This window comes from Thamnophis sirtalis, unplaced genomic scaffold (assembly GCF_051295495.1).
Source record: "Thamnophis sirtalis isolate CommonGarterSnake01/CBP01778 unplaced genomic scaffold, rThaSir2_p1.2 scaffold_1, whole genome shotgun sequence".
Taxonomy (NCBI): domain Eukaryota; kingdom Metazoa; phylum Chordata; class Lepidosauria; order Squamata; family Natricidae; genus Thamnophis; species Thamnophis sirtalis.
This window is the reverse complement of record NW_028261381.1, coordinates 124437294-124451336: the sequence shown is the minus strand read 5'-3', so window position 1 is coordinate 124451336 and position 14043 is coordinate 124437294. Positions and strand designations below refer to the sequence as shown.

The 14043-nt window shown below is 32.4% G+C and overlaps 1 protein-coding gene across 6 annotated transcripts in view; it reads left to right on the top strand.

Moving 5' to 3' along the window:
• RALGAPA1 (Ral GTPase activating protein catalytic subunit alpha 1) overlaps window positions 1-14043 on the top strand; it is a 130786-nt gene that overhangs the window by 31517 nt on the left and 85226 nt on the right. For 4 of the 6 annotated variants that reach the window (XM_014071096.2, XM_014071097.2, XM_014071101.2 and 1 more), the window contains exons 16-17: window positions 593-754; window positions 8228-8368. In XM_014071096.2, the coding sequence (XP_013926571.2) occupies window positions 593-754; window positions 8228-8368 (303 nt within the window). The remainder of the gene's footprint in view (window positions 1-592; window positions 755-8227; window positions 8369-14043) is intronic. The other 2 variants (XM_014071098.2, XM_014071102.2) reach the window with 1 other exon arrangement.

The window sequence follows — 14043 nt, the reverse complement described above, 5'->3', positions numbered from 1 at the left end:
TAACAACTGGCAAAAAAGGTCATAAAATTGGGCAAAACTCACTTAACAAATGTTTCACTTGACAACATAAATTTTGGGCTCATAATTCCAAGGATTAAGTCAAGGATGATATGTGTATGCAGTAAGTGTTCAACTAGGTCAGAGTTTTAACACTAGCAGATTATCTGGATATTAACGTTTTTATAAATTTTTAAAACTTTTAAAGCTTTTGCTCCTGCCTTGTCTCCCTACTTAGTAGTTTCCCAAAATTAAACTTGGCTCAAGAGACTCTGTACCGGGGGGGGGGGGGGTGTGGGATCATTCCTTACAGGATTGTTGTAAGAATACATTCAAATTTGAACTGATAGACAGACATGGCAGATTTATATATAGGGGGAGGAGGTTTGCTTATATGTCTGAAATTATGCATATTAATTGTGAGGAACTTCTTTTTTCTTATTGAAATAAGTCTTGGCTATAGTTTAGTAATGTGTTATTGAGTCAAAATCATCAATTAAACTTTTACTATAATAGCATTTCATTTCTTATAATGTCATTCTAAATTATTGTGCATACATAATTCTCAGTGGATGTGTGAATGCTCCCATATCAGGTATTGGACATGAGTTTCAAAAAGCATCTGTGGACAAGTCATTTTCGAAAGGCTGGAGCCGTGATCAACCTGGGCAGGCCCCAATGAGACAGCGCAGTGCAACAACTACAGGATCTCCAGGAACAGAAAAGGCCAGAAGCATAGTGCGACAGAAAACAGTTGGTATGTTACAGAAAATATAGATATTGGGGGTGCAAAATTAAAAGAAAAAATAATGGTTAAATACTTCTAACCATACATAAATGATTTCCTGCATATGTTTTATCTGTATTACATTTACATTGTGTGTGCATGTTTTAGGCAATTTTATGCTCTGTATTGGATGTTTTCCCTGCAAAATACAGATTGTTTAACAGATGTATCTAAATATGTAGTTGTTATATTCTGGTATATAAACCACTATATATGCGTCAACTAATAACCTGGTGTTTAGCATTGACATTTTTAGAAAAGCCTATTATAGGTATGTCTTGAAGTTTTTGAATTCGGTAATATGTTTTCAGTTTTTATTCTGCCTTCCTATAAAGTCTTAGTCTCAGTCACAAGATCTCATTGTGAAAATAAAAATATAATTAACATCAAATATGAAGTTAAAAAGAAAAACACTAAAACTACCATAGATAAAAATGTGGAATTAATTGCAGACGTTACTTAGGTTTTGAATTTGTACAATTTTGGAAGAGATGCTTAAAAAAAAGTAAATGCCTCCATTTTCTGAATTTGATAGAGATCAGTGCTATGTTGCCTAATATATATATATATATATTTAGGAAAATCTTATCTTAAATAATGTATTTCTAATATAAGCGTTTTCCAGATACAACAGTTCAGTGATATGATCATTATTTTTCTTACATTCTCATTAATAGTTTTAGGTAACATAATAGCTTGTGGTAATGTTTATTTTTGCCAAAAATAATAAGAAAATACTAAATCCTGATTCTTTTTGCGAATTGTTAACACATCAAATAGACATATGATTAAGTTACCATAATTTTTCTGGCTAATGTTTGGAAACTATAGATACATAGACAAGGTTTTTAAAATCATTAAAATAGAATGATTGGAAATTCAGTTATGAGATATATGATATAAGAATTCTCTTCATGTTCAACATTTCATTTGTAATCAAATTTATCTTATGCTAAGCATTTCACCTGTATTGTACTAAGATGAACAAGGCTAATGCCAAAATTGCTTACTAGGAAGACACACTTAGAGATTTAAATATTATATTTCCATTTGTCTTTTTTCTCCCTAGGGTTTAAGAGCTATAAGCCATAAAAACTTTGAGGAAATAGTGGAAATAGCAAATACTCTGTCTTTTTAGTCATAAAAGTCTAATGAATACACCAAACTATAGTGTATTTAGAAAGCTAAGGAAGAATTGAAAGAAATTACCATTATAACTTGCAAGATTATCATAGTATTGTCTTCAAGCCTCAGTCTAAAATTAAAGTATTTGAAATGCACAGCAGACAGCAGTTTGTCAACTAGGCTATTATGATATCCATGTGAGTAAAGACGAGAGAGAAACTCTAAGCTTTAATGAAAGGGAATATATTATAGGATAGATCAGTAATCTGAGCCACCTGCCTGATAAATCTTACATATATCTTGTACATCCCACATTTAAGGTCTGTCCAGCTCCTGCCTTGATGCTGTCTCCCTACCAAATCTAAATAGAAACAGCACTTACATTTATATACCTTTACAGCCCTCTCTAAGCGGTTTACAGTCAGCATATTGCCCCCAACAATGTGGGTCTTCATATGCTTTGCATATGGGTAGTCTTAAGTTCAACATCTGGCATCTCAGCATAAGACTTGAAAAGGCTTCAGAGCTGCAGTCAGTCATTGCAAGCTTAGCCTTTCTTATTGCATGTAAAAATGCAAGTAGAAAAATAGGAAACACCTTTGGTGGAAAGAGAACAGCATTCCATGTGCCTTTGGCATTTAGTCATGCCAGCCACATGACCAGGGAGATGTCTTCGGACAGCGCTGGCTCTTTGGCTTTGAAACGGAGATGAGCACCGCCCCCTAGAGTCAGGAACAACTAGCACATATGTGCGAGGGGAACCCTTTACCTTTTAAAACTTCCAGCATTCCAAGGCATGAAGTGAATTCTAATCCAAAACTTCCAGAAGGCACCCATTCAGAACAGTTAAATGAACAGAAATAGTTTCCTGGGTTTCTCTTATCAATCACCTTCCATTTTTACCAAACAAAATTAGTTTCAAATCTCAAAAAGTTATCATTTTATTTGTTTAATAGCTTATTTTAATTTCAGAAATGACCCCCATAATCACTTTTTATACAGGGTAGTATACTGGTATACTTTATGAAATTTATAAATAGGAAATGAATTTTATAAATTATAAATCCAAATGTTCCTTGCATAAAGAAGAAAGATATCCTGAGATTATTTCCTTAATTTTATATACCTAAATTTAAATTTTTAAATATTTGAGCAGCACTTCTATGTATAGAAATATATGCCATCTACATATAATTCTACATCAACAGGTAATATTATTGCATTTAATCTTCAAATTATTTATTAATATCACTGTGGAAACATTTCTAGGACTCTGAAAATAATTCAGAAGAGGTGACTCATGCTACATAGATGAGAGAAGATTTTTTTTCATATCATTAAAGCACCTGAATCTTTCACAGCATTCATGTGCATTGAACACTGTTAGAAATTTATTCTGGGACCACTTAAAATGAAGGGCATACACAAACACACACCTGCAGAAACATCTGGGAATAGCTTGTTAATTTAGACAGTTCAGAGAACTGCTTTCTTTGTGTTCCTACATGTTACAAAGTGCCTTGTTTACATGCTTTGCATATCCCCATTTAGTCATTCCAACTAAAATCTATTTTTCTACTGGCCCAAGGCCAAGTTACAAAGTAGTTTGTATCTATTCTCTAAATATATTGCAGTTACTTGATATTATATGTCAGAAATTCTGATTCTGATGCAAACTAATATTGTGTGATTTTCATTCTTTGAGGATTAAAAGAACATTTTGGTATTTTGATACCTTGGTACCCTTACCAGGCAGTGTTCTGTCTTACTTATAATACATAATGATCTGGTCTTCTTCATTTGCAACATCAATTGTTAGGCTATAATGAGATGGCATAGGATAAATACTTGACAGAGGTCATAAAAGAATCAAGTTTGATATAAAATCAGATACAATAATATGCAGATTTTGTGAGGTGTACATATGAGTGGAAAAGCTGGAAACAAGTGGATATGTGGATCAAATATGCCTGTTGTGGAGGTTCAGGTCCTTTAGCTTGCAAAGTACAGTGCATTACAGTCCGCAAAATGTTTTAGACTTTTGCTTTTATCTGCATGCTCTAATGAAACATATTTTTTCAGAGATTATTTTTCAAGGAGATTCAAAATAAATCCGAGAAAAGTCCCAATATAGAAACTTGCTTGTATTTATCTGGAAGTCAACCATAGTGTAGAAGGCAAATGTGTTCATTTTTTAAATGTCTAAACTAGCTTTGAGTCAGCAATACTCCGGTTGCTTACACTCATCAGATTGTATACCATTTTCGGACTTTTGAATGTGAGTGAGCAAACATAGTTAAATATTGAGGAGAAGAAAAAGTATCCTTGTATCTCTTATTTATATATGAAACTGGAATAATGGTTGTTTCATGTCATGTGCCACAAGCTAGATCTTTCAGTGTGGGTGTAATTTTTTTTTTTAATCTTGATTATTTTTCCACAAAATCAGTTCTGTGGAGTGCTCAATTTAGAACCCTTTGCAGTCATTAATAAGATAACACCTTATATATTGATACCTTATATTAATAAGATAATAAAAGTAAGCTTTTGTCAATGTTTATCCCACTTGCGTTAATTTGAAATCTAGTGGAAGGGAGTTCATCAACATCTAGTTCTAAAGTCAATAAGAGGAAGCAAGCCAGTGAACAGGACTGAGTCCTTTTTTTGTGAAAATATCAATGTAACCAAAGGGGGGGGGATCCATTATGTTCCTTGCATTTTCTTGTACTGTGTAATTTGTTTATATGTACAAGAAAGATGGTGATTTGATATGGAACTACATTTTCCTAAAAGTCTTCCTGTTACATAGATCTGAGGAATTCCTTCAGAAAATAAAGGCTAATAGCAATATATGAATATTTCTTACTATGTTATTTATAATTTGAAAAATAACATATGTCATAACCCCATTTTCTGTTTTCTCCCATTTATTCTCAATGTATGATTCAGAATTGGGCAGTTGATTTTTTTTCCTGATGTTCAGCTTGAACAATTAATTAAAAACTGGAAATATTTTAAAATGCTTGATATCATACCATCTTAAAATAGTCCCTGATCAGAAAAAATAAAAACAAAGCATCCATTTGCATTTTCTACCAGACAACATAAACAAACAAACAAAGACTTGTTCCAAGTTTATCATTTTAATGTGCTTTGGGGAAGTATTTTTGCAGTTCATTTCTTTAAAAGTTCCTGTCAGCCTAAGAGCAGAATATTTCAGTGGTATAAAATAATCCCAATTCTGCTTAATTCTTATATGTCCCACAGTTCAATTTGCCAGTTATTCCTAAATCAAGTGGCATTTTAAAGATTTCAAGATAGTATTATTTAAAACTTACTAGGCAGCATCTTCATTATAAGTTTACATTCTAGTAAGTTATTCAAAGAGAGCTTCTCATTTAAAAATGTATTTATGTACAGGTAAAAATATTTATTGCTTTATGACAGGTAGCAATTCAGTTACTCTTTAAGTAATAGCTGATCTGTGAATTGTTCCCCATATATTCCTATTTGTATCTCTTCAGCCTGGGAGCAGATATCAGATATTTACAGTGACTTGTGCTGTTAGCAAAATTGATTTTTGTTACTTTGCTTACTTGGGTCCACTGAACATATGGATGGAATTTCTAGAACTATATGAAAATGAAAACAATTAGCAGACAAATTATGGCAAGACACAGAATCACAATGAAAATATGAAATGAAATAAAATGGATAAAGAACAATCACAATTAGAATTCACTCTACAAATTTGTACTTGTACCAAAACATAATAAGTAATATCTCCTCCTTAATTGCCTTCAGTAATCAGAGAAATAAATTTAGTCAGTTCAATTTTTTTCCTTCTGGTAGGGAAAGGACTAGAATTATAAATTATAAATCTGATTATCAGCTCCAGTTGGAACATGGGAAGTGTTAGCTTTAAGAATGAACGAAACTAAAAATGAGAATATTACATGATAAATAAATATAATGCTAGTTCATGGGAAACTTATATTAGTGTTAGTCAGAAAAGATACTTAATCAGCCCATTCTAATTTTTTGCTTTAGATTTCTATTCAAAAATAGAATGGTAATAGTTTTGTTTTCATTTTGCAGAATTTTAGTGTGGAGTATTTGTCAAAATTCAGTTTGTCAAGAAAAATGTATCAAATAGGTTATAAATATATTACAAATTTAATCTTGAGTCATATAAGGAACCAGCATTTCATTTTTTTCCTATGAAGTGTCATTCTTTAAGTATTTGCCTAGATATGCTATTAAAAATGAACATGAATTTGGGTAAACTCCAGGAGACAATGAAGGACAGGAAGCACTGGCATGCTATGGTCCATGGAGTCGAGAAGAGTCGGACATGACTTAATGACTGAACAACAAAGCTGCTAAAAGTTGAATCTTACGCACAGTGACAGATGAACCTGGACAGTTTATCAATAGCATATAAGATATGTCTATGGATTTTTAAGTAGTATTTTATAAGTTGTTGAGGATTCGGTGAATAGGGTTCCAAACGGCTCTACTATATTTAGCTTAAAAAAGGTAAATCTTGCTATAAAATGGAACCGATCAGACCTTTCAAGTATAAGACTTTTGTCATTTTATTTCATACATCTTAATCTGTTGAGGAATCTTATCTTGTGAAACATACTGTACTTTAATGTGTAGTTTTATTTTTGCAATCCTTTGTTTCTTTATTTAAAAAAATAGACATTTATTGTTACAGGCAGCTTTTACTGTTTATTTTAATCAAATAGTCTATTTACACACAACTCTTTAGATGAGGTATAAACCTTGTTCACATGACTGACATTTTTATGAAATGGAGTGTCCAATTTCAACAGAGTTGCTTATTGACTCTAGACTGACACTGGAACCTCCTTGAAGTGAATTAGGTATTGCTAGAACAGTCATATTGCCCTTTTCACTTACTCAGGTCATTTTTCATTTATTTATTTTCTGAATTTCTGACACTGCATTATCTCTCCTTAAAAATAAAATTTGTTACCATTTGAAAGGAATCCTTTAACAAAACTAAATAAAATTGACGAGTTTTTTGTTAGTATTTTTGCAGATCAGGAGCAACCTAAATAAAAGCAACTCAATTGCTTTATCCATTTCAAGTTTTTTTTAATGAAGCAAACATTCAAGCTGATACCCATTTTTCTTTAGATGCTCATTGAATTAATTTTGCAGAGTTTTGAAAAGTAATAGGAAATGAGGAAATTAAGCTGAGTTAGGAAGAGTATGTAATTAGCATTTAAAATACCATAATTAATAATGCAATATTTTCCAATATACTCTTTTAAACATCCAAAGCTAAATTAGATTTAACTTAAATAACATTCATTTCTTATGTATTTAATATATTTACTTTCCATTTCCTTTAAAAAAAGAACTTTAAAAACAATATTTAATTTGCTGTGTTAAGGGAAGGGGGCGGAATATGGTAATTTAGATCCAAAAAATTAAGCAGAAAGTTAGTTGAGCTTTCGTTTTGTGTTTAACTGCTCTTTTTGTGTTTTGTTTTGTTTTTGTCTTACGTTTCCATTTACAAGGCACATCTTGTAATTTGTTATTGTGGCTTGCTTTAAATTGTAGTGCTTCAACATAATTTTAGTCTTTGATTTGATATTAATATCAAATGTCTGTAAATATTTCACTGAAGATTAATGAATCAATGAAGTGATTCAGAGAATTATATTTACTGCCAAAGAAAATAATTTTAGGTATAGTCGCAGGTATTTTTGTATTGCTCAGACTGTCAGAATCATTACGCACAAACTTCTGACATTAAGTGAAAGCATCTTAGATATACTAAGAAATAGTTGTCTAAAAAAATAATCAAAACAGAAAATAAGGGTAGGTATAGGACAATGCTTTCTTCTATTTCATGATGTTTATGACAATATTTTCCAAACCCTGATGGAATGAAAAATAGATCATTTTAAGCTTCAATCATACACAAATTTTCCTGGAAGTAAATTGGATTCAATTTGGGGATTTAATTCTAAATACATGTATATAACATTGATCTGTCAGTGTTTTACTTTGAATACTGAGGGTTTTTGTACTTATGAAAATATAAGTGTTACTGTTTGTCTTGCATTGAAAGAAATGAATACAAAACTGTTTTATGTGCCCACTGATTATTTTTTCCTTACAGCTCTGCCAATATCTGCCGTGCTGAAATGTTTTAATTTAATTTTTCTTCCTTTTATCTTTATTTTCTCTGTTGCTGCTTTTTCTGTGACACAATCTTTCATTATAGTCACTCTTCTTTTTTTTCCTTCCCTACTTCTTTCTTTTCCTTTTTTAAAGCCATGAGAAGCCGATCCATTGGTGAATGTGCTCTGCCATCGGCCTATATACGCAGTGCTAAAAGTGCTCCTGTCCTGATCCATACTTCCAAACCCTTCTTGCCTGATATTGTTCTCACTCCCCTTTCTGATGAGCTTTCAGGTAGTGCCACCTCTGCTAATTTCTGCACTCCCTTTCCACTTTTTTAATCCTTCTGCTTTCAAAAATCTGCAAAATCAGTACTTTTTCAAAGTAAAACATTCAGGGGTGGGGAGAAAATAACGGAGATGCAGCTATTTGACTTTTGTGACATGCTATATTTTCGGCTCATTTTGGTACTGTGAGAAGCTAGTGCTGTGCCAATTGCTATTCAAAATGCAAATTTTCTGCCTCTGCACCTACATTTTAAAAATTTTGATTCAAGGATCTGAAATATTTTTGAAGTAAGTTTTCTTTTTGAACAAAGAAATGTTGAGGAATTTTCAACATACTGTTTGGTAAACTGTAATTGCTGTTTATTATTTTGATTTATTTTCTGACATGGCTTTTGCTTTTATAATTAGGGAAATATGGTAGGAGTTGCACAATTATTATTAAATGAGTATGAGAGTTGTTTTACTAAATATTGTACAAATAACTTTAAGGAAAATAACTAATTATTTATAACTGGCTTTTAAAGGAGGGCTTTAAACTTATATTATTACTGTGGCAATGAAATCAATTACCATCTGATGAAATTTTTCATGCTCCCAGTAAGCTAGTTTGTACTAATTTTTAATCTACATCCCTGCGTTCTACGTTAAGTGCTAAATAGTTTGACATGCCTTACACTGATGATAATTTCTCAAGCAACTCAGATTTATTTCTTAATGCCTCTGAATTGTGAATTATATATTTCTTACTATAGAAAAAAGCAATTTAAATTCTATTTTGACATTACCAAAGTCCCTCCCTTGCCTGATTTTAAATTCTTTAAAATTCATAAATAGACAAGAAATTGGTAGGCTGTGAAGCAGTTTCCAGAATAAATACTTCAAGAGGTTTCATCTGTGGCCACTTTAAACCTTCAAGGAATGGATCCGGAGGAGCACTTTGCTCAGATATAAAACCAGGAAGTCAGATTGTTTTATATTGATCTATTGTATTTCTGGATTAACATATTGCCGTGTTCAGCTTCTTCTATAATCCCATATTTTAAGAATGACATTTCATTCCATAAATGTTTATTGGCTGCAATACAGCACAGATATATTTATATTTTATTTTAGAATATGCAGTGTATGATAATATTATTATTCATTATTTGAAAATCCCTTTTTCTTGAAACATTCATCAGACCAGCAGATATATTTAGCCACTTAGCTGTTGTGTTTAGTGTTTCAACTTGAAATGTTAGTTTAAGAGCAAATTATTGTGTTAAATTTCTGTAGTGGAAAGCAAAGAATATATTTTGATAGACTAAAAAAGAGTATTTCAAATCCAAAAGGGTTTGCATATTATCAGTGATAAGTTTCTAACACCATCGTACCTTATACAAAGAAGTGGAGATGTTGTACATTAAAAACGCCTATCTCCTTTTAAAGACTGCTTCAGATACGTAGGGAAATTTTTGACAACTTTAATTGATCCCATTGGGTAGATTGTTCATTTTCTGAAATTCCTGTCCCTCTCACAATTTTATCTGAAGTATTGGAAGATGTGAATGGAAAAATAATTCAGTAGCAGTCGATTCAAGTAGAATGGCATATGCCCAAAGAGAATTTCCAGGTTAGGTATTACAATCCTATTTAATCAGTACATGCAGTTCCCAGGTTAGGAACGTCCAATCTGTACATATGAACAGGCTGCATATTCCTAAAAGGGGCAGAAGGCATTGTCCTTCCTCAAGTGATGAGCTGATGAAGCTACACGGTGCCTGTATGAGCCATGGAAGCCATGTGTTTTTTATTTACAATTTGTTTTCAGTGGTTTTCAGCCGTTCATGAAAACCTTGCATGGCTTCAGGAGTTTGTCGGCTTGGGGAAGCAGAATGCTGTCCACCATTTTTAGTAATAGACAAGTACAAGTTCTAACTTATACATAAATTCAAGTTAAAGACAACTAGAAACAAAACTTATTCTGAACTAAGGGATTGCTTGTATAAAAACTCTTTTTGAATGGCTAAATGTGTTGTGTAATTTCTATAACCAGTACATCTGCTTTTGCTTGTGTTATTACCTTATTACTTCTGAATTGTGCTGTCTCAGTAATTAATGTTTTGTAAGGTTACGATAAGCAACACTGATATAAGTTCTGTACACTTACCAATAAATGACTGTAAGTTGGATCATCTGATTCTAGTTATCTATTTAAGGTTATTTGTGGATTTTGCCATATTTTTTTTCATATCTGCTATGGTAATTTCTTCTTCAGTTAAGTTATTGAATCATTGCACACTTATGGAATTTTTACCCTGTGAAGAGAAATCAAATTCACTATTACGTATTTTCATTCTACAGAGCCTTAATATTTTGCCATTTTCTTACCTGCTGTTTTCTTCCAGCTAATGTTGATCATGGTTGCAAAAGCTAGTATAAATTTCTTGAGCCTCATCTAGTGTGAGCTTACTTTTGCTCATATTTTTTTTTTTTTTCTTCTTCATTTTAGCTGATTGGCCCTTTTTCTTAGAGTCTTTTCCACCTTAAAGAAGTTAGGAGAAGAAGAAGGGAGAGGGAGTCAGCCACTCAGCACATATTAGTAGAAACTTTCTGCAGGCTGCCCCTTGTTGGATTCTACTCCTTGTTCTTTTTGTTTTGTAGTGAGTTGGAAAGTTATGCAATGCTGCCTCCTTTTAAGATAAAGTAAAGATAGAAAACCCACTTCTAAACAACTAGAATTATCTTCTTGTAGCATGCCCTGAAAATAGTTTGTTCAGGATTTTTGTTTTTATTTTATTTGTTTAATCAATTTATTTGTTTTATTTATTTGTTTAATCAATCATTTACTAATTAACTCTAGTACAGCTGAAAATTTCAGGTATAGAATTTTTCAAAATCCTATTGCATGGAACCAAATGCAGAAAAGAATTACTCACTATTAATAATTGAGCTAACTCTTGTGATATGCAATATATTTTTGAACAAACTATATTTGGCTTTTGAAAATGTTTCCAAAGCACTAGAGTCATAAAGATCTTATTGAACTTGTATAATTATAGATAACATCACTAAAATGTCTCATGTGTATATGAGTGTGTGACTGTATCTTTTCTACTTGTCTCAATAAAGATTTTCTATGTAAACAAAAGAGTAGTGCAATACCTTAGATTCAATTCCAGACAGATGTTTCAGTGAATGCTGTGGCACAACCCTAGCCCCTGCTTTAAAGTAACCATATCTTTCCCGAGGACACGTAGCTGGCCTAAATATCTGCCATATGTTCCTAGGAAATAATGCAATTACTACTAGTATATACTACTTATATACTATTACAATATTCTAATAGAGAATGTTTTTGAGATGAATCTAAAGCATTTGCCAACTTTAATAGAAAGGAAGACAGTATGGAAGTAAACACTGCTGGAAAAATATTATTGGAATAATAGGTATTGGTAATTAGATGTTGGGTCACAAAGATCATTGTTCTAGGTCTGCTTTCTCTTCGTTTGAAGCTTTTGGTTAAATTTATTTGCTCTAATCTTCAAGAATCAATGTTTGAAGTAATTATTTAATAAAGTATTGAAGATTTTTATCAAATACAGACACTTGTGTATGGAAGAATTGGGAAGCTAATATCTTGATCTAGGTAATATAGCAAACTGTGTTCAAATACCAAGGAAAGATCTGGAACACTATGTGTACAAAAGACCTATGCAGAACCCTTTGGGTGAATGCAATTCCAGAGCTGTTTAAGATGTTCTTATTCCATAGCTAAGAATGAAGCAGACTATTTTATAATGAAACCATTCCACTGGTGGGTTTCCAATTCTTTTACTACCAGTTCGCTTGTGCGCATGTGACGCTTCTGCGCATGCACAGAAGTGTCCACACATGCACAGAAGCATCTGCGCATGCACAGAAGTGTCCACACATGTACAGAAGCATCTAGGTGGGTGGGCGGAGCCTCCCACCACCGCTACTACCGGCTTGACCGATCCGTGCCAAACCAGGAACAACCCACCTCTGAACCATTCTATTAATAGTTTTTCCATGCAAAGTTAGAAATCCTTTAGAACAGTATTGAGAAGAATCATGAAGGTTTAGTCCAAAATCTCATCGCATAAAAGAATTTATCCTGAATATTAACATATCAGTATATACAGGGAACTCATAAAAATGATCAGGAGGGTATAAATCATTATTCACTGCTGTTCCCTAACACTTGTTATCTATACTATATGATACTATATTGCTGGTTTCAGAAGTAATACAAACTATCAGGAGTAGTCACCTTTGATAAACTGATCTGTCATGAATGTGTTTACTTCCCTTTCTAAATTATATTACATAAAGAAGTACCATTTGTTATGAGTCTTGAATTAATTTCTCTTAAATCTAAATGCTCATATAATGAAAATTTACTGTGTATTTTTCATACCATGCCAAATCTTATATATACCTATCATGCCACCTCCTATTTGTTCCAAGCTAAAACCCCTGCCTCATAAACCAATTGCTCCACTCTCCTCATCATTTATGGTAGCTTTTTTTGCAGGTACTATAATACTATAGTCTTTAAGTATGGTGATGCTAATTGTACACAGAACTGCCAAGTGCAGTCTTATAATAATTATATAAAGGTATTAGTCTCTTGAAGTGTTATATGTTCAGTTCCTCTTCTAATAATTGTCAGGCCACATACCCAAAGTTAGTAGGAAATCAAAATTCTTTAAAAAAGTTTGACCTTTTAGAAAAGCAATTAGAAACTGATATATATATTCTGAAGATTTAACTTGTATGCTTCTTGTTCTCACCTTCCTGACTTAATACAAGTTGTCCTCAATTTACAACTATACTTGATCTAAAAATTTCCATTGCTAAGTAAGATAGTTGTTAATTGTGTTTTCCCCCTTTTTATTACCATTCTTGCAAGATTTCTTAAGGGAATCACAGCAGTTGTTAAGTGAATAATTCGGTCATAAACTAATCTGGCTTCCCCCATTGACTGTCATAAATACATGCCAAGTGCCAAATGTCTGGATTTTGATCACATGACTATAGGTTAAAGTCACTTTTTTCAGTGCCGTGGTAACTTTGAACGGTCACAAATTGTTGTACGTCAAGGACTGCCTGTAAAAACTGCCTGTTGACCTTAAGCAATTCAAATACAGTGGCCCATTTTAACCTGGCATTCACTAGTCACCTATCCGCCCACCACTTATCCCCATTTGCCTCATATCTATTTATTAATCACTAATTGCCAGTTTAAATCTCACTAGTAGTATATACGAATGAGATTTTGTGCAATTATGCATTCATTTGCACTTGTTTACATTGAACTACATTTGTCATCTTGAGCCTGTTCACTAATTGGGAGGGGTCTTTTAAAAGCTTATTGTAATGTACAAGTCCAGATGATTTATAATAAAATTAAAAACTATTGGTCTCAACAATGATTCCTGGAAGCCCCTCCTTAAGCCTCTCTCCATTTGAATACTGTCCACTATTTCCTATTGGTTTCTGTTCTTTGGTTAGTTTTAAGTCTTATCAGATCCCATAGCTGCTAGATTTATTCAGGAGCATTTGGTGAGGTATTTTATCAGATTTTTTTTAATCTACTAAAGATTAAGCAAACAAAAGGTTAATGAGGCAAGAATTACGCTTGCAGAAATCACTCTGACTCCTTTTCAGCAAGAATTA